Source organism: Oncorhynchus nerka, linkage group LG1, assembly GCF_034236695.1.
Source record: "Oncorhynchus nerka isolate Pitt River linkage group LG1, Oner_Uvic_2.0, whole genome shotgun sequence".
In the NCBI taxonomy this organism is placed as follows: domain Eukaryota; kingdom Metazoa; phylum Chordata; class Actinopteri; order Salmoniformes; family Salmonidae; genus Oncorhynchus; species Oncorhynchus nerka.
The window spans coordinates 14,733,298-14,754,982 of record NC_088396.1 but is presented as its reverse complement, the minus strand read 5'-3'; the positions used below and the strand labels follow the sequence as shown (position 1 = coordinate 14,754,982).

At 43.9% G+C, this 21,685-nt stretch overlaps 2 protein-coding genes across 6 annotated transcripts in view; one reads left to right on the top strand and one right to left on the bottom strand.

Annotated features, from left to right (window-relative positions):
- The first annotated feature begins 108 nt into the window (after nt 1-108).
- LOC115102185 (electrogenic aspartate/glutamate antiporter SLC25A12, mitochondrial-like) lies at nt 109-20,703 on the top strand. 3 transcript variants are annotated; one of them, XM_029621871.2, is made up of 18 exons: nt 109-224; nt 774-827; nt 2,981-3,123; nt 6,991-7,106; nt 7,804-7,943; nt 9,464-9,610; nt 9,713-9,851; nt 10,534-10,627; nt 11,164-11,248; nt 12,461-12,545; nt 13,937-14,095; nt 14,996-15,048; nt 15,266-15,346; nt 17,904-18,044; nt 19,129-19,267; nt 19,553-19,711; nt 19,845-19,935; nt 20,038-20,703. In XM_029621871.2, the coding sequence occupies exons 1-18, from the start codon at nt 213-215 to the stop codon at nt 20,249-20,251; spliced, it is 2,052 nt and encodes a 683-aa protein (XP_029477731.1). In that variant the 5' UTR covers nt 109-212; the 3' UTR covers nt 20,252-20,703. The 3 variants fall into 3 exon arrangements, with proteins under 3 accessions (XP_029477731.1, XP_029477912.1, XP_029477817.1); XM_029622052.2 differs by lacking the exon at nt 109-224 and adding an exon at nt 386-406; XM_029621957.2 differs by lacking the exon at nt 109-224 and adding an exon at nt 567-651.
- The window catches only part of LOC115102316 (dynein, cytoplasmic 1, intermediate chain 2a), a 25,448-nt gene continuing 24,407 nt past the window's right edge, over nt 20,645-21,685 (bottom strand). For all 3 annotated transcript variants that reach the window (XM_029622182.2, XM_029622271.2, XM_029622351.2), the window contains one exon: nt 20,645-21,668. In XM_029622182.2, the coding sequence (XP_029478042.1) occupies nt 21,555-21,668 (114 nt within the window). In that variant the 3' untranslated portion in view covers nt 20,645-21,554. The remainder of the gene's footprint in view (nt 21,669-21,685) is intronic.

The window sequence follows — 21,685 nt, the reverse complement described above, 5'->3', positions numbered from 1 at the left end:
CGTGCTAGACTCTGCTGACAGCTTGCAAAACACTCCCATTGCACTGTATCTCTTCAACAAGCAAACCACGACGCTACAGTACGGGGCTACAGTATTGCCTAAAATACATTGTCATTAAGGTCTTCCTTAATATTGTCATGCTGTCATATCCCAATCATAGGCTACAGTAGCCAAGCGCCTGCACCGCTAGTCAACGTGACGTCACACTCAGCATGGCGGTCAAGGTGACTCCGTCAATATTTCTTATCAGAAATGAATATTACCTGTATTTAAACTGTTTATTTCTATTGGATATTGACGCTATCTTACCGATGCGGACGCATATATTCTTTTTTTTTTTTAAGGAACAGAATGGTCATCTTTCAGCATGTTTTTGTGTGCACGTCGGCCTTGGAGAGAGAATTGAGTAATGTTTACCTTGTTACAGTTTATTTTGTATTGATCTAATGGAAGTTATTCCGCTACTTTTATTGTATAGCACGTTTATTGTGGTGAAGGTCGAGTAGGCGGTTCAGTAATTATATTGGCAAAGGCGACTATGTTGCTGGTGGCAGGGCTGATATTCAAATGTAGACTACGAGTCCTGTAGCCTACTACTGCTTTTTCAAACATCGAAACTTCAAAGACAAGCAACCGATTGCTGTCACCGCAGTAACTATTTTATTCTATTGTAGCCTATTCAGTGTCGTTGCGTCCTATGGAATTCTCATACTGTCACTGTATTACCACAATCATCAAGGTTTGGATGTAATGACTCTAACTGTATGTTTTAGGTGGAAACAACCGCAAGAGGCGATTCCAATGAACTGAGGACTATATTTCTGAAGGTAAGACTGTCATTCAGAGGACCCAATATTTTTATGGCACTTAAATAGTCATTATTTATATTCTTGGATTCTTTAACTGCAGCTGTTCTTGGATGAATTAAAATAGCATGTATCTTTTAATGTATTGTCTTTAATAATACAAGGTTATAACCTTGATTGTATGGCAAAGCTAGAGTATGGAAAAGCTACAGTTGAAAAAGTTTTACATTATATTATTGCCATCATTTAACTCTCTCTACCTCACACACACACACACACACACACACACACACACACACACACACACACACACACACACAGAGGGAGAGAGATACACTGAGTGTGCTGCCTTTACTGTTCAATACTACAAGGAAAGGTCACACAAATACTTGGACTAATTCTGGATGCCCTTCACCAAGGAATTTCTCCTTGCCTAACTTATTTTAGGGTGTGACATATGCTTGGATCTTCAGATGTCTGGAAGATTCAAACATACGTTCTTGTGCTTTACAAAGCCACACATAGTAACAAGCAGAAGGCTGTTAAGCCATTGTTTGGAGGGTAAACATGCTTCTTGCAACAGACAGCACCAGGGAGGGACTCCTTATTTGACCTAGTACTATTTTAGGACCTCCTTCTTTCTTCATACAACACTGCACTGATTCATTCTGAAAGCACCCCAATTAATATTAGGCATAGCTTTTTTAATATGCACCTCTAATTAATATTAGGCATAGCTGTTTTAATACACATATCACAGTGAAATAGCTGGTTAATTAATGGATGAAAGGGGGCCATTTTGTCCAACCTGCCTAATCTGATCAAGAAGCACTTGAGGCTTACTGTGAAGGCAAATTGATAGCAAATTATGTAGTGAATAAATGGGTTAATAAATTGGTTGGAATTAATACTTTCACTTAAAACATTAACTCAAGAGTGTGCAGTGAGATGTGGTCTCATGCATTCCTCGTAAAGGTCGCTTTCTCTCTCTTTCACTTTCTCACTCTTTCTTCCTTTCTTTTTCACTCTCTCACTCTCTTTCACTACCCCCCACCCTCTCTCTCTCTCTCTCTCTCTCTCTCTCTCTCTCTCTCTCTCTCTCTCTCTCTCTCTCTCTCTCTCTCCCTCCCTCCCTCCCTCCCTCCCTCCCTCCCACCCTCCGTGCTTGGCTGTATACCCAGAGCCTGGCCTTTATGCTGCCAGTTCATGCAGTGCTTGTGTTTCCTGAGCTATCTCTGTTCCAGCTTGTAACCCAAACCTGACTCTAAAACTGACCTTTCATTTTTTAAGGCTAGAATAGAGGTCAGTTTTAGCACCACCAGTGCATGGGGTGCATGTTCTGCAGCAGCCGCAGCGTAGCAGCAACAAAACAAATGCTGTTTCTTTTTTCTTTCCAAGCAGTGTTCATGCATTCATTGCACGTCATGTGTAAAGTTATACATAGACTTGATTATCACGGTCTGTGTTTTAATTTAGAAATATATATTTCAGATGACTTGGCAGTCCCTTGCAATGCCACAGCTGAAGCCCTAATGTCACACATATCATTATACGCCGCTCCAGTACTTATCTGTTACATTGTACTTACAACATCCCATATTGTGTATGAAATATAGTATACTGCATTGCACTTATCTCCATACATGATTGTGACACTTAACATGGTAGTGGTTTGTGAAGCTTTGTTGCCTTGATGACTTGATATGCTCCATCTTGTGCAGTGTCGTTGTGGGTAAAAAATAAATAAAAAACGATTTCTATCTATGAAGGTAATAATACAGATTGATACTTTATTGAAGTGTTTTGATAGCAAGTAGCTGAAGTTCTCTATCTGTTTATTCACTGAACAACTCAAATACATTACTGGAACACAATGAATTGCAAGAAGTAGATTGTTTTGAACTAGGGTCTTTTTGCCTAGCATTGATGGAATATCTAGAAGCACATTAAATGAATCAAAGTATAACCATGGAGACAAAATCAAGATAGAAACACAGACACGTTGTCTGAACACATCATTACTGTCAGAAGTAAAGTTACTGTAAGTGTTGTCAGATACAGTAGGTGTTGAGGGAACAGTGATACAACACAAAGATAAAGTGAGTATGAATTTTATATTGATTTTTCGGAGCATTTGCGTTTTACACTCATCTGGGTCTTTTGTCTCCCTTCAGCATGCCAGTGTGGTTGAGGACGGGGAGCATTACATGTCCCCCAGGGACTTTGTGCAGAACTTCCTGGGTCTGCACAACCAGCCCGACCACAACCGCAAGACTGTGCAGCTGATCGCTGGAGTAGCCGACACCAGCAAGGATGGGTAAGTCGACTTCCACGCGACGTCTGAGGTAGATCATTTTCATCATTAGTGACCCTGATATTAGAATGGGTTGAGAGTTTCTACAAGACATCATACAGCGGAAATGGAATTGAGACTAACACTAGCATTTTTTGATGACAGTTTCACTATCTACAAGAATCCAATGTAACCCTGCGATACACACTGTGGTTCAAAATGTCACATGTACAGATATAGGATCTTAATTTGATCACCCTGTTGCAGGATAACTTTCCTGCAATTCAGGAAGTGTAGTGTAGCTGAGGTTTAAAAAGCCTTTTGAAGTTAATAACTTCCACTTTGAAATTTCAGACCTGATTTTCCCTTATCCAAACTGTATCAACAAAAATGTCCATGAATTACAGTGCCTTGCGAAAGTATTCGGACCCCTTGAACTTTGCGACCTTTTGCCACATTTCAGGCTTCAAACATAAAGATATAAAACTGTATTTTTTTGTGAAGAATCAACAACAAGTGGGACACAATCATGAAGTGGAACGACATTTATTGGATATTTCAAACTTTTTTAACAAATCAAAAACTGAAAAATTGGGCGTGCAAAATTATTCAGCCCCTTTACTTTCAGTGCAGCAAACTCTCTCCAGAAGTTCAGTGAGGATCTCTGAATGATCCAATGTTGACCTAAATGACTAATGATGATAAATACAATCCACCTGTGTGTAATCAAGTCTCCGTATAAATGCACCTGCACTGTGATAGTCTCAGAGGTCCGTTAAAAGCGCAGAGAGCATCATGAAGAACAAGGAACACACCAGGCAGGTTCGAGATACTGTTGTGAAGAAGTTTAAAGCCGGATTTGGATACAAAAAGATTTCCCAAGCTTTAAACATCCCAAGGAGCACTGTGCAAGCGATAATATTGAAATGGAAGGAGTATCAGACCACTGCAAACCTACCAAGACCTGGCCGTCCCTCTAAACTTTCAGCTCATACAAGGAGAAGACTGATCAGAGATGCAGCCAAGAGGCCCATGATCACTCTGGGTGAACTGCAGAGATCTACAGCTGAGGTGGGAGACTCTGTCCATAGGACAACAATCAGTCGTATATTGCACAAATCTGGCCTTTATGGAAGAGTGGCAAGAAGAAAGCCATTTCTTAAAGATATCCATAAAAAGTATTGTTTAAAGTTTGCCACAACCCACCTGGGAGACACACCAAACATGTGGAAGAAGGTGCTCTGGTCAGATGAAACCAAAATTGAACTTTTTGGCAACAATGCAAAACGTTATGTTTGGCGTAAAAGCAACACAGCTCATCACCCTGAACACACCATCCCCACTGTCAAACATGGTGATTGCAGCATCATGGTTTGGGCCTGCTTTTCTTCAGCAGGGACAGGGAAGATGGTTAAAATTGATGGGAAGATGGATGGAGCCAAATACAGGACCATTCTGGAAGAAAACCTGATGGAGTCTGCAAAAGACCTGAGACTGGGACGGAGATTTGTCTTCCAACAAGACAATGATCCAAAACATAAAGCAAAATCTACAATGGAATGGTTCAAAAATAAACATATCTAGGTGTTAGAATGGCCAAGTCAAAGTCCAGACCTGAATCCAATCGAGAATCTGTGGAAAGAACTGAAAACTGCTGTTCACAAATGCTCTCCATCCAACCTCACTGAGCTCGAGCTGTTTTGCAAGGAGGAATGGGAAAAAATGTCAGTCTCTCGATGTGCAAAACTGATAGAGACATACCCCAAGCGACTTACAGCTGTAATCGCAACAAAAGGTGGCGCTACAAAGTATTAACTTAAGGGGGCTGAATAATTTTGCACGCCCAATTTTTCAGTTTTTGATTTGTTAAAAAAGTTTGAAATATCCAATAAATGTCGTTCCACTTCATGATTGTGTCCCACTTGTTGTTGATTCTATACAAAAAAATACAGTTTTATATCTTTATGTTTGAAGCCTGAAATGTGGCAAAAGGTCGCAAAGTTCAAGGGGGCCGAATACTTTCGCAAGGCACTGTATAATCCACTAGAGATGAAATGGTATGAAAATGTCATATCACAATTATAGTGACCAAATGATCACGGATATTTTTACAACCAAGTCGACGTCTGACGGATTTTTTTGTTGTTGTTGAATTTTTACCCCTTTTTCTCCCCAATTCCATAGTATCCAATTGTTTTTAGTAGCTACTATCTTGTCTCATCGCTACAACTCCCGTACGGGCTCGGGAGAGACGAAGGTTGAAAGTCATGCGTCCTCCGATACACAACCCAACCAAGCCGCACTGCTTCTCAACACAGTGCGCATCCAACCCGGAAGCCAGCCGCACCAATGTGTCGGAGGAAACACCGTGCACCTGTCAACCTTGGTTAGCGCGCACTGCGCCCGGCCCGCCACAGGAGTCGCTGGTGCGCGATGAGACAAGGATATCCCTACCGGCCAAGCCCTCCCTAACCCGGACTACGCTAGGCCAATTGTGCGTCGCCTCACGGACCTCCCGGTCGCGGCCGGTTACGACAGAGCGCGAACCCAGAGTCTCTGATGGCACAGCTGGCGCTGCAGTACAGCACCCTTAACCACTGCGCCACCCGGGAGGCCTCTGCCGGATTTTAAATGAACAAAATATGTTGGTTGGGTAACTAAACTACATAACGTGTTATTGTGTGCAATGGGTGAATAGAGTCTGCAGACACACGACGCATACAGCAGCAGAACAACGTGTAGTGTTTTTACAAGAGTAGGTAACACTGAAAGCTTCAGTTTACGTTATTGACAAGCTATTAGCAAGTTAGACAGACTAACCATGACATTTTTCCCCATTCCGAAGTCCCCACATCATGCATTGAGCTAAAAGTTAACTAACCTTGCATTCGCTATAAAGTAGTGGGTGGTCGTCACGAAGATGACTCAAGAGATTTGAAGTGCTGCCCCCTTTCGCAGCAATTTATTTTTGCATGTTCTGCAGACCGGGTGACCATCTTCGATTAAGTTTCCCTCAGCACTCTTGTAAAACCCAGGATATGACCACACTTCAGATTTGGTCCTTTTCGAAGGCTGACAAATCTCCAGAGCGCTGTCACTGCCTTCCGCCATGTTTTCACACAAAACAAGACCTACGTTGCATGCTGCGCCTGCGTCAGACTGTTGCTGACTTTGGTTGATGCTGGACAATATTTCCCGTGCGCTTTTCAAACCCGTGGTAACCAAACACAGTGTTAATGATCATTCAAATTTGAAACGGTAATACGGTAATCGTCGTGAATTTCACCGTGGTTTTTCCGTGAAACCGGTGACCATTTCATCCATATAATCCACATAATAATTCACATTTCCTGTTACTGCAGGATTATCCTGCTGTAGCAAACTGGCTCAAATGATGATCCTACATCTGTATTGGCATAGACAAGGCCTGGTGAAGAGAAGTCAGTCACAAGGAGAAAGTGGTTAATGACTCATCACAAGGTTGTTCACATGGCCTGAATAACTTGTTTAGCACCCCTGTTTGTTTTAATGAATATCCACCTGATAAGATAAGCAGACATATTATTTACATAATGTCAAAGACTGGAGATAGCATCTCGTTTAAATACCACTAAACAGCAAGTTCCTATCTAAACCATAGACTGTAGAGCATGTAAGAATCATGGGTGAAATACATTGTCATACAGCGCTTGAACTTTTCTTGAAAAGAAAATGCTCCAAAATCTAAAAGTGGTTGTTTTATCGACTGTTACTTTTGCTCTCTTGTATGTAAATGATACAGGTAGGCTGCAGTTATTTGTGTGCTCAAATTAAGGGTTCCCGGTGCACCTTTGGATTTGCAGAGAAATGTCTTTTTTTTGAGATAGGACTCTTTCTTTCTTGTCCAAACAGACTGATCTCTTTCCAGGAGTTTCTGGCCTTTGAATCGGTTCTGTGTGTCCCGGATGCCCTTTTCATAGTTGCCTTTCAGTTGTTTGACAAGACTGGCACAGGGGACATCTCATTTGGTAGGTACACGGGGTTGTCCGGTGACCTGGTGTGTGGGGATGTCCGTCCTCTTGCATCCCGTCTGTTTCATGTCATAACTAATGGGCACACTTTCCCATTGTGCAAGACCCATTTCTAAGTAGTGGATCACATAAGAGTCATATATCTCATGTATAACTTAGGACCTTGTGCAAAAAAAAGTTGCTGTTTAGCTGTTTTCAGTGTGGAAAATAAATCTAGGTCTCTCGTGTGTGCGTAGTGTGTATTCAGTTCGTGCGCTAATGTGTCTCTCTATACTGGGCTTCTGGAGACTGCGGCTTCTATTCTAGAGGTGTCTTCTAAGAGAAGAATAGTGTCAGCTCTGAGCGAGCTGTGGGTAATACCACCTCATAATAAGTTGCATTTTACAGGGGGAGAAATCAATCCAGCGTGTCACAAAAACAGGGACAAAAGATTGGTTACAATGCTCATTGTGCAGCACGGGCCCCCATGAAGGCGATAGAAAATGAAGGCAGTGCTCAGAAACAGTGTCCTAGATATGCTTAGAACTCACACAATATGAAGGCGATGGGATTGTCAGCAAGGCCATATTCCCCCTCTGTGCATATCGATTGGATTTGTGGGTTCCCAGAAATGAGATGAGGACATAACACTGTATTTTTGTTGTTGTTTTTCGTTCAATCTCTTGATGTTACTCATCAGTCTTTCATTTGGCAGCCAATGTGCGGGACATCTTCAGCCAGACCACAGTGCACCACCACATCCCCTTCAACTGGGACTGTGAGTTCATCAGGCTCCACTTTGGCAGTGACAGAAAGAAGAATCTCAGCTACTTGGAGTTCACCCAGTTTCTGCAGGTACAGTATAGGCATGGACATTACCAGCCACCATATGAACAGTACAAATACATGTTTTTGTTGTTGTTGATAACATACATGTTGGAGACAATTCTTCTATCACGGTTTAGGTAGAAACACACCATTATGTAACGTATTGAAGTTGTAACAAGTATATGTAATCCCCAAAACAGGGTGGGGTATTTATGTGAGTATTATATGAGCCATAAAACCAGTAGTATGGCTGTGGATGTAGCTGGTTTGGAGGGAAGGTGTTTGTGGGCTCAGATGAAGCTGGGTGGTCTGGGAGTTGGAATGACTTGGCTGTGGTTCCACTATTCTACTGTGTGTAAAGCCTCATAGCAGTTTGCGGTGGATCATGGTTGACTAAGGGTTCCCACCAACCAATCAAGGACTATTGTTTGGGACCCTTTTCCTTCGAATCAACATTTGGTTTAGCTGTTATTTCGCTGCTAATGTTTTGCAACGTTGTTTCCAGCTTACACATTCTTGAATGTGATTCAGCTCAATCTAACGGAGTCATAAACAAAACAAAATTTTTCTTTAAACAGAATATGTCCTGCCATCTTGTGGAGGTTACATTGTTCCAGTCTAACTGCAATAAAACAAAAAGTAACTGTTTGTGTACATGGGAAATAAACGGTGCCCGCAATGTGGGTCTTATGTGCTACAGTATCCATCTGTAGTGCAGCGTCTTAGTACTGTACAGACGTAGGATCTTAATGTGATCACTCTGTTGTTGCTGAGAATTTTCCTGCACGGCAGGAAATGCAAACCTGTAGTATATTTGAGGTTTAAAAAGGCTTTCTAAAGTTTGTAATTTCCACTTTAAAGTGTCAGACTTGATTTGCCCGAACGAAAAGTGTATCAGCGCCTACAAAAAAAATGTCAATTTAGTATAATCCACATAGTAATTCATATTTCCTGTTGCTGCAGGACTATTTTCCTGCGATAGCAAACTGTCTTGAATTAAGATCCTACATCTGTACCTGCATTTGGTTATTACAGTAATCCCCAACTCTTACAAGATATGGAGTAAAAGTGTATAGTATAGAAAAAAAGTTAGCATTATGCACTGTATTCAGTTATGGCACAATTAGTTATGTATATAGATGAGAGGTATCCGCTACGAGTATGTGATCAGCTTTGACAGCAGTACTGACCCTGGGGCAGTGGCCCCCCTGCTTCCCCTCTGATTGCATGGCTGTCCTATTGAATCATCCCTGTGCTCCTCCTGACACACCTGCCTGTTCTCCTGCACAGGCCTGGGATCAGACTCCGGGGGGGACATGGTTTTTATTAGACTCCTGAGAGACAGCGATGATTACAAGAGCCAGGGTCTAACACTGTCACATCTAATGCTTCCACATGCTCCAAAACAGCACCCGACATCATCCAACATAATGTTGTGTTTTTTTCCCAATGTTCCATTTCATCCCAGGTAATCTGATGCGTCTTTGTCACAGGAGCCTGCTCTTTGGATATTTTGTTCAAACGTACACCCTTTCCTCTCATTGTAGGAGCTGCAGTTGGAGCATGCCCGCCAGGCCTTCGCCCAGAAGGATAAGAGCAAGAGCGGTACCATCTCTGCCATGGACTTCAGCGACATCATGGCCACCATCCGCCACCATATGCTCACCCCGTTTGTGGAGGAGAACCTGGTCTCAGTGAGTTAGAGATCGTTGTGGTCTCCCAGTTTCAACATGAGATGATTGTATAGGCACAGCATGCATGAGGAGACCTCAAAGTGTCTGTTCCTCTCGCCATAGGCGGCTGGAGGCAGCACTTCCCACATGGTGAGCTTCTCCTACTTCAATGCCTTCAACGCCCTCCTTAACAACATGGAGCTGATCCGCAAGATCTACAGCACACTAGCTGGCACATACAAGGATACCCTCGTCACCAAAGGTACACATGTAGGATCTAATTTGAACAAGTTTGCTACCGCAGGAAATAATCCTGCAGCAACAGGAAATGCGAATAATTGTGTGGCTTGTAATTCATGGACATTTTTATAGGGGTTGGTAAATTGAAAGAAAAATAAGTCTTACATTTGTAAGTGGAAATGTCAAACTTCAGAAGCCTTTTTAAAGCTCAAAAACACTACAAGTTTGAAGTGTTCTGCTTTGCAGGGAGGTTCCCCTGCGACAGGTTTGATCGAATTAAGATTCTACGTCTGTAGCCTACTCCTGCTCATGCCTAATTTGAGGAAATGTGATTTCTGACATGAACTGAGGCTGTGCAGTACCATCATGGGTGTTTCACCTCTCTTGACAGAATGGTGTCGGGAAACACAAGATCATTTCCCCCTTAGCTCTTAAGTAAATAAGGTAAATGAACACTGTAATATGATGTGCCATGAGTTTAGTCTGTTCCCTTAGATCTGTGGTGTTGATAGTTGACCCTGTTCTGATAGTTATCTATGTTATATTTGCCCTTTCACCTTTGTCGTGTACTGCTGATGTGGTTGGATACCCTTGCAGCAGGTCTACCCACCCACTGTATCTCTACATCCCTGGTCTTAACAAGTGACCCCTTGCCTGGTTTCTCTTACATAACATGCCTTCCTCTGTTCCGTATTGTTCCACAGAAGAGTTTGTTAGTGCTGCCAACAAGTTTGGTCAGATCAATCCAATGGAGATTGACATCCTGTACCAGCTCTCTGGCCTCCACGCTCATTCTGGGTAAGGCTTAAAACTCTCTCCAGTCTCAGTTACACATCACAGCTGCTTGGTACTTTTTACTCACATGCGTACAACATGGCCTTTTGCGCTGCCAAATATTGAATTACTGTCCTCCACATGAATTCAATATATTTATCACATTTATTTTTAAATAGCTTTCTGATGAATCTGTGAATGGAAAAAAAAAAGTTACATCTATATTTATTGGATGTAAATGTGTAAGTTATTGCCATTCAGTTTTACAACTGTGGCTCCACCAGTTGATTTACAAGAGAAACGTAAGCATGGATACAGACTTTACGATGCGTTGGGCCAGTGGGGAATATCTGTGTATCGCTGGCATTAAGACAGCTTTGTTTACTGCTTAAGTTGTGGGCATATATCCAGCTTTTGTTTGTCTGTTGTGTATACAAACGCATATTAAAGCTGCAATAACCTCAAGTTATGAGGCTGTAAAATGTCTGTGGAAAATCTTGCATCACCTCCGGGTTGATTTTCCTGGCGTAAAGTTGTGATTCTCCCCTGCTGTTCTGAAGAAAGCTCAACTTGGCCGACATCGAGAGGATAGCACCGTTGGAGGAGGGCGCACTCCCATACCACCTGGCTGAGATCCAAAGACAGGTACCCTGCCCGACTGACTGTCCACACGGAGTTTACTTGCTTCCTTTTATCTACTGCATACCTTCTCCTCCCACTTCTCATTAGGGAGCAACGAAAGGGAGTGTTTGATGATGGAATTAGCAGAGTGCCGATGTTTTCTCTTTCTTTGTGAATGTGCATTACGGACACCTAGGATAAAAGCCCCCCCAATTATAGGTACAAAAGAGGAATGGATTGTTGCAATGTTCCCTTTTTCTAAAAGCCTGTCCCATTTTATTCCGTGTGGACATATACATCAGACGCTATCACATATCTGGGAAGCTTTTATCAGGATGGCTTTCCAGGGGTCTGCTGGTGTATGAAGCCTCTGGCTAAGTCGGTTAAGAGTAGGAGGCTAGGAGCACAATGAGAGTGCTGGAGAGATGTGGCTCCTGGAGGCGGGGAAAGTTCCTATCTTTCCGGACGACACAGTTCTGTAAATCAGACTGTGGTCAGGCCTTTGGTCCACTCACGCTCCGGGACTTCTGCTCTGAGGTCTGGAATGTGTTTTATTTGGGGGGGGGGGGGGGGGGGACAAGAACACGTTGGCGTTCTCAGGTCTTGGCCCTTTGTGGAAGTAGGGTAGTTGCTTAAACCCTTTGATCAAGGCATCGGTCTCATTAGCATGCGGCCTTCAGTGAAAGCAGCTGGGGAGGTGGATGGTCCTGATCTGGGAGATGTTGCTCACTGCCCCAAGGAGGGCAGACACACTCCAACTGTTACTTAAAACGGTGTAATAATGAATGTAGATACGTATCTTTACACGGGAAGGGCTTGAGAGATTAACCCGTTACACGGCATCACAGAGAAAATAAGGGGGCTCCACTTTCAACATCAAGGACAAAACCAGAGGTCAGGCAGATAACGCAAAATCATGCTTAGTTGGAAAAAAAATCAACTGAGCATGAAGCCTCCAACCTCTCACTAGCTTCACCGTAATCAATGGCTAGTTCTGGAAAGTTCTCCTACACAACCATGTACTGTATCCGTAGCCAGAGTGTCTATGCAGTGACATACAATACTGGCTTATGAATAAGACTTATACCACGACGAGATGTCTACATTCCATAGCTTCCCTCCTCTGTTGAGTGGTCCATAACATTTCTCTTTCCACAATGTATCTGGTTCACTACAGTTTAATAGAAGTCGATTCATTCCTGGTGTCCTGATCCCCCGTCTTTTCTCCCTCCACAGCAAGCTCACGGGGATCCACATCGGTCTGTCTTGCTCCAGGCTGCAGAGTCTGCTTACAGGTTCGGTCTGGGCGCACTCGCTGGAGGTGAGTGACATGTCTGCGGAAGAGCCCCCGGCCCACTGAGGGGTAACCCAAGCCGGTCAGACTGGCGCACTGAGTCCCTGGGGCCGGGTCAGCCCATTGTGCTGCAGGGAGAGGTGCTCTGATCTGAGGCTCCCGCATTGTGCTGCTGTGCCACTGGCGGCTCCAGGCTGTCTTTGGAGCCGGAGCTTTGGAATGACACAAATCTTCCGGAACCGCTCTGGAATCTCCGTCTAATTACACTGGGAGGAACTGATACAAGGAACCTCTGACATGACAGCCATTGAGATAGAGATAGAGAGGGAGAGGGAGAGAGAGAGAGAGAGAGAGAGAGAGAGGGAGAGAGAGGGAGAGAGAGAGAGAGAGAGAGGGGAGAGAGAGAGTGTGTGTGTGCAACCAACATGCAACTTCCTAAGACTCTATGTCTGTGTGGGCTGTGGGTCTCTGAACCAGCAGCCGAGGAAGGTGATCAGCACTGAATGATCAATGGGCAGTTGAGGGAAAATGGTGCATCTCCATGGCGATGATGAGACCTTTCTCAACCTCTCCTGCTGACGAAGGGTGTCAGCTCTCTGCATGCTTGAGAGCCTGAGTCATTACAAGGCCTTTGATGTCAGAGACAAGACATGACAAGCCGCTGTGGCTAAGAGCTGCATTTAGGGCAACCTGCTGCATGGCTTCCTCCTCAGACAGTAGACACAATTTACACAACGGCTCTCCCACAGACTCCATAGTAAATACTCTGTCTGGGCCTAATGACTGGTTTTCTTGTTTATATGCCCACATCAAAACAATAAAACACCAATCTTTAGCCATACTATACTAATCAATCTTTAGTACCTAAAAACTGTCTGCTAAATAGTTAAAATAATGATACAGATATTTGCTGTGAATATATGAACATCATAGAACATTATCACCAAGAAGAGTATGTTAATGGTGTGAATAGAGTATGTTGATGGTGTGAATACAGTATGTTAATGGTGTGAATACAGTATGTTGATGGTGTGAATATAGTATGTTAATGGTGTGAATATAGTATGTTGATGGTGTGAATAGAGTATGTTGATGATGTGAGTACAGTATGTTGATGGTGTGAATACAGTATGTTGATGGTGTGAATACAGTATGTTGATGGTGTGAATACAGTATGTTGATGGTGTGAGTACAGTATGTTGATGGTGTGAATACAGTATGTTGATGGTGTGAGTACAGTATGTTGATGGTGTGAATACAGTTTGTTGATGGTGTGAATACAGTATGTTGATGGTGTGAATATAGTATCTTGATGGTGTGAATACAGTTTGTTGATGGTGTGAATACAGTTTGTTGATGGTGTGAATACAGAATGTTGATGGTGTGTATACAGTTTGTTGATGGTGTGTGATTTGCAGCCACGGGTGCGACGGCTGTGTACCCCATTGACCTGGTGAAGACCCGTATGCAGAACCAGCGCTCCACCAGCTCCTTTGTAGGAGAGCTCATGTACAAGAACAGCTTCGACTGTGCCAAGAAAGTGCTCCGATATGAGGGATTCTTTGGATTCTACAGAGGTATAAACTGAAGCCTGGTGAATGTGTTTCTATGATGTAATTCTAGATATAGTCATCGGGTCCTCCAAAACAAGTTATGTTGTTCTGCCAGTATCATCATCATCCGCATGGTTTGCATAACAGCAGAAACATTTGCCTTCATGTTCTAAATTCACCAATTCCAAAGAGGGCCACATTGTCATTACCTAGCTAGCTGAAAGCGTCCCAGAGGAAAAACGCAACCAGAATTCATGTAGTACTGTCAGATCCATGTTTTCCAGTGTAGTGATAACGGTGCTGAAGGTTTGTGAAATGTAACACTCCCACTGTGAGAGGGCTCTCAGACGAAGGAAGTCAAGACTGCCATCTACTGCTGCCTCCGCCACTGCAGCTCTTTGTTCGTCCTCGCTGCTCTGTCCTCCTTCCTCCCTCTTTATCTTTCCACACTGATGAGAGGAGGATTGACCGAGAGACAGACACGCTTGACGGTTTTCTGGCTGCGTACCATGAGCAGTCACTCACTAGCTCCTTCAGAAGTTTTATCTGGCTCACTGAAGGACGGACGGTGAAACAGTATGGTGGTTATCAAGCGCTATAGCACTGCCCCCCCAACATGTGGTGGACCAGGGCCACACAGCTCTCTCTGTTCCACACCACACTGGGATCAGGCCACAACATTGCTGATCCCATACAACTGCCAGTGTCATATTTGATATTTTTGTTCATTTGAACGGGAGGCATTATCGTTTGCTGCATCAGATGCATCAGCCGTACCTGGAGATATTGATTGTTTATTTTACCCAGACAAGAACCATGCTGATGTCATTGTAGGGACTGTCAATGGAATTATTCATTTCCAGTCAGTGTCTTTCTCTGTCAGGTAATCTAAACGGACTCCATCCATGAATACTGTTTTTGCAGGTCTCGTACCACAGCTTATCGGTGTTGCCCCGGAGAAAGCGATCAAACTCACGGCAAGTCATTACAATCATTTCCCTTAGAGTGCCTTCACTTTCATTGCACAGTAAGGAAACGTTGGGTGTCAATCATGAATACCATCGCACAAAACAATACAATACGTCTTGCAAAAATCCAAGAGGTGACCAGATGTACTCATTGTCATTCTCCTTGGAGCATTTGTTTCTTCGTAAGTGCGCCTTGTGCTTGTCTGATTCTCTTCTCGTCTTACAGATGAATGACTTTGTAAGAGACAAATTCACCACAGAGGATAACACCATTCCCCTGTTTGCAGAAGTCCTGGCTGGTGCCACTGTAAGTATTGGCGCGAGGATGTCTTCCTATAGACAGTCTGTCCATACAGAGTGAGGGCTGAAAATACACTCGTGCTTCATGCAAAAGCGAAGGGAAAGCCATGGCAGCGGCTTCATTGACTCGCATAAATCTAATTGACCTTGAATGTGGGGTAAGTGGAACAAGATTTTTGTTGAAACTCAAACATTCTGTAAGATGTTCTCTTTCAGTTTTATGAACATTTGCATCTCATGGGTGAACATTTTGAATTCCAGACATTGGAGCCAAGAACGGGGGAAATTGTTGTGGTTTTTAAACTCCCTTCAACTTCAAGGTTTAGCTTAATTCTTTCTGACTGATCTGAAGCTACAATTATAAGCTTTTCCTTCTCAATTTGAATTATGGATATTGAGTTATTGTATATAAATGTAATCTCTAATTCAAGCTTCCCGCCAGTGTATTGACATCCTAAATAAGCAGGGGGGACTGAATAGAAAGGTGCTCTTTGGTCTCTGAACCCTATAATTGGGCACAATTTGAGAAATGATGCCTGTGAATGGACTATTTTTACCTCAGCGTGCTAATTAGGCACACTAACGTTTGGTGAGCGCATTGGTTAAGAAGCGCGCAATTCCCTCGGCCTACCTCTCTGCTAAATGAGTCCAAGTGAAACGAAACAGACAGGGTGGGTAGGAGAGCCTGCAGGTTGCCTACGGAGGGCAGGGTCTGTGGGGTTATGACCCCTGTCAGCCTGTAATTGGAGGAAGAAGGGCTGGAGGGCCATGGGATGGAGCTGGTTCTACCTCACTGTGATTGAGTTTGACAGAACTGCACATACCTGAGGCCTGATCTGCCATGGGCCCATAGGTCCACACACCATACAAGTACAACAACTAGCCTAGCATGCACCCTATAGCTTTTTTTTTGACAGGACTCCACCCTGCAATATTGTCTTCCCTAATGTATTATATAAGCATTGATATTCATGTTTGTGAGCTTTTCCCCATAGTATTAATCTCTTCGTCTGATGAACCTGGTCTTTATGTAAAGTGGTTTTGCATTGTAGAGCTGGGGTCTTCAACCTTTTCTTGCCCTGGGACCCCACCATATGTTACCAAAAAAAGTAATCTTATCATTAGGTGAGTGATATTGGCAAGGAGAAGAATCAACATTTTAAAATGAATAGATTTGGTAGACAGTTTCATTATTTTGACCTCCCCACATTATAATTGGAAGAGGAAGTGTAAACTCTAACATACTAGCTAGAAAGGTAACTCCAAATATATATTTTGGTAAAAGAGCATCTGTTTAGCTGGTTAGCCATGTGTTGGCAAAAAAATGAATGGCCAAGTCAAGAAAGCTTAGTAGTAGTCAGCAACACTTGCCACACTAGTAGCCTATTTGTGAGTGCTTTTTCAAAGCCAATGTCAAATACTCCGGTGAGTGTAATTTGCTGAATATTAGGAGTAGAGAAAAAGTTCACATCATTACAAAGAAGATCCTGCATTCTTCTCTTTTTTACTGTAGGCGTGTAAAAAGAGAAAAAAAATGTGTTCTGTTGTTGCTAGCGATATTCATAAAAACATTCACAGACCCCCTGCAGTACTTAGTGGTCCCCGGACCCCTGGTTGAATAACCCCGTTGTAAAGGGGCAAATGTTCTGCTAGTTTTTTGAGATGGACTGTAATGTTATCCTGACTGACTGAAATAATAAGTGTAGAATATAAGGGAGATGGCGACAGAGGGATGAATGCATAAATCTTCAGAGCAGCGGATATTCCCCTTCCACTTTGAAAATGACTAAACGTGCCTGAGCGTTTTTTTTAGGACAGCGTTCGGATGTTTACAGATAGGAGCCCTGCCCTCTGTGTCACCAGGCTTCCAGGGGCCTGATTAGATTTGGAGAAGGTGATAAATGTGCCTGAGTCAGAGGGGCTGTGCCCTGGGGCGTCCCTGCCTTGGCCCTGAGCAGAGCAGGGTGAGTCAGCGCTCTCCCCTGGGAGTGGGGGTGAATTGGGGAAGTGTGCGGGGCGAGGCCCTCTACAGGAGGTGCCTGGGGGCAGAGGGCTGGTGCCGGGGTCAGGGCCTTCCAGCCTTGAGCCGGGCGTCTCCTCACACCACGCCTGTCTTTCCCTTACCCCACCGTTTCCTCGCTCAATGCCTGCTTGTTTCCCCTGCTCCCATCAAGGCCACTTTCTGACAGCGCGACATTGGCTTTAGAAAATAGTGTCTTTTGTGTTTAAGTTTACGAAGCTAATTTGAAAATGCTTATTGGGGTGAAATACTAAGGCACCATAACTCATTATCATCCTCACATGGGCTGACCCCTTAATCATCGGACACAAGTTAAAAAATAAATAAAAGGGTTGAATTACTATAAGTGAGTACTTTCATTTGACAATTTAAGTTTAGCATTGTAAATCTAGATTTATTTGTGAGATGGAAAGTGAGTAAGACGGAAATAGTGTATTCAAGTGGTTCGACGGATTGAGACCCAAGATCTTATAACATTGCTGTTACTGGTGCTCTGTGACATGTACTGTTGCTTCTCACCCTTAACCTGGGTTGTGTCCTGCAGGCCGGAGGCTCCCAGGTGATCTTCACCAACCCTCTGGAGATAGTCAAGATCCGTCTCCAGGTGGCCGGAGAGATCACCACGTCCCGCAGGGTCGGTGCCCTGACCGTGGTCAGGGACCTGGGCCTCTTTGGCCTTTACAAGGTGGGTAAACACCTCTACATCGCAGCGCCACTCACACCTCACCTCTTAAAACCTCTGTTACAGCCTAACTCAACCACCTCTGCATGATGTCACCCCAAAGGGCAGCTTATGCTGCTGGGATGTTGAACAATACAAACTGTATGACTGTGTAACAATGCATATATTGCATATTACACAAGTTATATGAGAGTTCTGGTGAGCAGGCACAGTATGCAGTAGGATGACTAGCTAGATTCCCTACTGACTATTACAATCATATTATGTCTTTCCAAAACAGTGTTTAACATGCAGAGACCACGGCTGCCAACAACCAACAGAAAATTAGGGGGGTTTATGCTTTGCCACTATTCCTTTCCAAGTTCTTGTGGTTTTACTTACATCTCCAGTAATGTGTTCATGGTCCATATTTTAATGAGAAGCAGACAATATGGAGCTTGTTAAAATGAGACTGACTTCTTCCCTGTGGATGGGCCCAGTAGACCACGGGTCCATGTTAATGCCGTCTCGGTGTGTGCCTGAGAGACTGTGTGCTGGGCCTGGGAGGGAGCTCCCTGGGGGGCCCCGGGGGAAACCACGGGGGAGCAGCGCTGCCTGGGGGCCTTCCGGCTTCTTCTGTGACCCACCGCACCGCCAGGCTCCTCTGTGGGTCGGCTGAGGCTCACAGCCAGCCAACAATAATCCACTGGAGCTCCCAGGCCAGATGATCCCGTAGCCACAGCGGCCGCCTCAACCACTGCAATTACTCTCGACACCACCAGGGTCAAACATGGGTCAAACATATTGGAAAATATGAATTACAGTAGAATATTCAGTACAGTAGTCTGAACCTGGACTAAAGAGACCAGATGTCGACACTACTTAAGTCATTTGATAATGATGATTCCACATTAACATTGTGCAATATACTGTACTGTATTTTCAGTATAGAATCTCTTTCTAGAGCACTCACAAGCGTTATCGTGGGAAAATATCTTATAGAGATCCAGGCAGGTCTAAATGCATTTTACATTTCATGTAACATGAAAATGCGATGTTAGTTATTTTGGGATACAGGTAATAAATCCTTTGCGTTTGTGTGTCCTAGGGAGCAAAAGCCTGTTTTCTGCGTGACATCCCATTCTCTGCCATCTACTTCCCGGTGTACGCCCACACCAAGGCTGAGTTTGCAGACGAACAGGGCAGAATTGGGCCTTTGCAGCTGCTCACTGCTGGTGCCATAGCAGGTAGCTAGCGCTAACAGCCACAGCTACAAACCTCACCATCTCAACCTATAGACATAGCATCGACACTAGCCCCGAAGAAATGCTTCAAATCAATTAAGAATTTGTAATCATATACCGTATATTCAATATGATTGTAATCTACTTTCTAGAACATTAAATGACTGGATATTCTGTTCCTTTTCTATTTTAAACCTGCCAATGTACTGCACTGCTTGCCGTCAGCGGTGATAATATTCCTGCATAGGGAGAGTGCCTCATTATGTGGGTTGTGCAACACCTCCTAAGGTATACCTGCTGCCTCCCTGGTGACCCCTGCCGATGTCGTCAAGACCAGGCTTCAGGTGGCGGCCCGCGCAGGCCAGACCACATACAACGGAGTCATAGACTGCTTTGGGAAGATCATTGCTGAGGAGGGCTTCAGGGCCCTGTGGAAGGGAGCAGGAGGTAGGGACAGACTCCTCAAATGAGCGGTTTTATGACTGGGAAATTAGGCACTCTGTGGCTCCCATAATTGCTCTCGAAGACACCAGAGAAAATGGGAAATCCCACATTGTAATTTGAACCTCTCTCTCACCAGCCCGTGTCTGCAGGTCCTCGCCACAGTTTGGTGTAACCTTGGTGACTTATGAACTCTTGCAGAGATGGTTCTACATTGACTTCGGAGGACAGTGAGTATTTCTGCTTGGTTCACCTTTAGTGAACTGAAGTACACTTACAAGGATGTCTGGCATTGTATGTGAATTATCCTTCCCAAATCTTCTCCCCCCCAGTCGCCCCACCGGCTCCGAGCCAACTCCTAAGTCAAGGATCTCCGACCTTCCCCCTGTAAGTGCCGACCACGTAGGAGGCTACCGTCTGGCTGCTGCCACGTTCGCTGGCGTGGAGAATAAGTTTGGTCTACACCTGCCCAAGTTCAAGTCTTCTGGTGCGTTGTCTGTTAGCCAAGCCCCAGCAGTGCCCAAAAAGGAGCCTACAGCTTCGTAGGCTCTTTTTCCCTCTCAACACTTTACTGCTAAATGGCTGCAACTCTGAGTAGGGAGTCTTACATTTCTTTGTCCCATCATCCCTTCCAAAATGGTATGGTTAAAAAAAAAAATGTGGCACCTCTTCTTCATTCATGGGCATCTGAAACGCTCTCTTTGAATGCTGCATGAACAGTGCTTCCTTGGTTTGTCTTTGAATAGCTGTTCCTGTACATATTGTACATCTCAGCGGAGAGACATTATAGCATTGAAAAGGAGTGATGTTACCATGTTTCTTGAAGCAAGGCTTTGGTGAGGATGTCTCTGAAATGTGATTGACGAGACTTGAAAGGACATAGATGTTTGTTTTTCTCAAAAGTATTTATTTTAAAATCATGACCAGGGTCTTGGGAAATAATTGTAATGTAATTTATTTTATTTTGTTGAAATAAATCATCAACGGATTCATTTTAATTGTGTGAAAAGTACATTCTGAGATTCATGACACGATATGTGGAAGATGCTCTCTGGGTCACACAAAGGGAAGCCTTTCTTCGACACTACATACAGGCAGTATGGATACTGAATCCATACCGCAGATATCAAGCAAATTTCCAATACAGCATTATATCCTGAGGTATTCTACAGATTCTGGTTCTGATATCTTAAGTGTCACATTTTGTTGAAGACCAATAGTCATGTACAAAGACATTCAGAAGAAAGGTGGTAACATTTTGGGATATATTACAAAACAAGTGGACATTTGGCGCATCTAGGTTAAAGGAACATAGAAAAACACCGTCTAACAGTATAATGAAACCACTACATTCCTGTGAGCAGTAATGATGGGATAGATCTAGTCTACTACAGTTGAAGTGGACATGGGTATTGAAGCACAGAGTGAACAACAAATATCAGTCATGATGACAGCAAACTCAGGGTTGTGTAACCACAAACAACTAGAGTGGGCCAGTGAAACTGAACCTGCAGCTAAACCCACAACACTACCATATGGAGTTGACACGGTGCCTTTAAGGCATGATGGATCTAGAGTTCAACTGATTTGTATTGCAGAGTAAGACGATGGCTTTGTTTCTCGTCGTGTCTGAGGTTGATAGATAGCCCTGTTAGTTATCCCATCAGACTGGTGTGCTTAACCAGCCAAAGGAGAAGTTAAGTATGTGTATTAAATCAGAGTACATTTCCAAAGAAAGGATGTCCACATGCCTAAACACTGTTGATATTTGTGCCTTTTCCTCCAATCAAAACGAGGCTGACATTATGAAGCCTGCCGCTGGTCCCTAGACTGGCGTTTTCATGGTCGATCAAGCAGAGAGGCGCTGAGCGGCAAGCTCCTCGGCGTCATCCCGGTTCTCGTTGATCTCCGCCAGGGTTCGGACAAAACGGGTCCACTCGTCGTTGCGTGGAACAGCGATTTGCTGGGGGGGATAAAAAT

Coding starts and splice junctions, on each gene's coding strand:
- LOC115102185 (XM_029621871.2), top strand. Junction 15,347..17,903: donor AAGTCCTGGCTGGTGCCACT/GTAAGTATTGGC, acceptor TGTGTCCTGCAG/GCCGGAGGCTCCCAGGTGAT. Junction 19,936..20,037: donor TACATTGACTTCGGAGGACA/GTGAGTATTTCT, acceptor TCTCCCCCCCAG/TCGCCCCACCGGCTCCGAGC.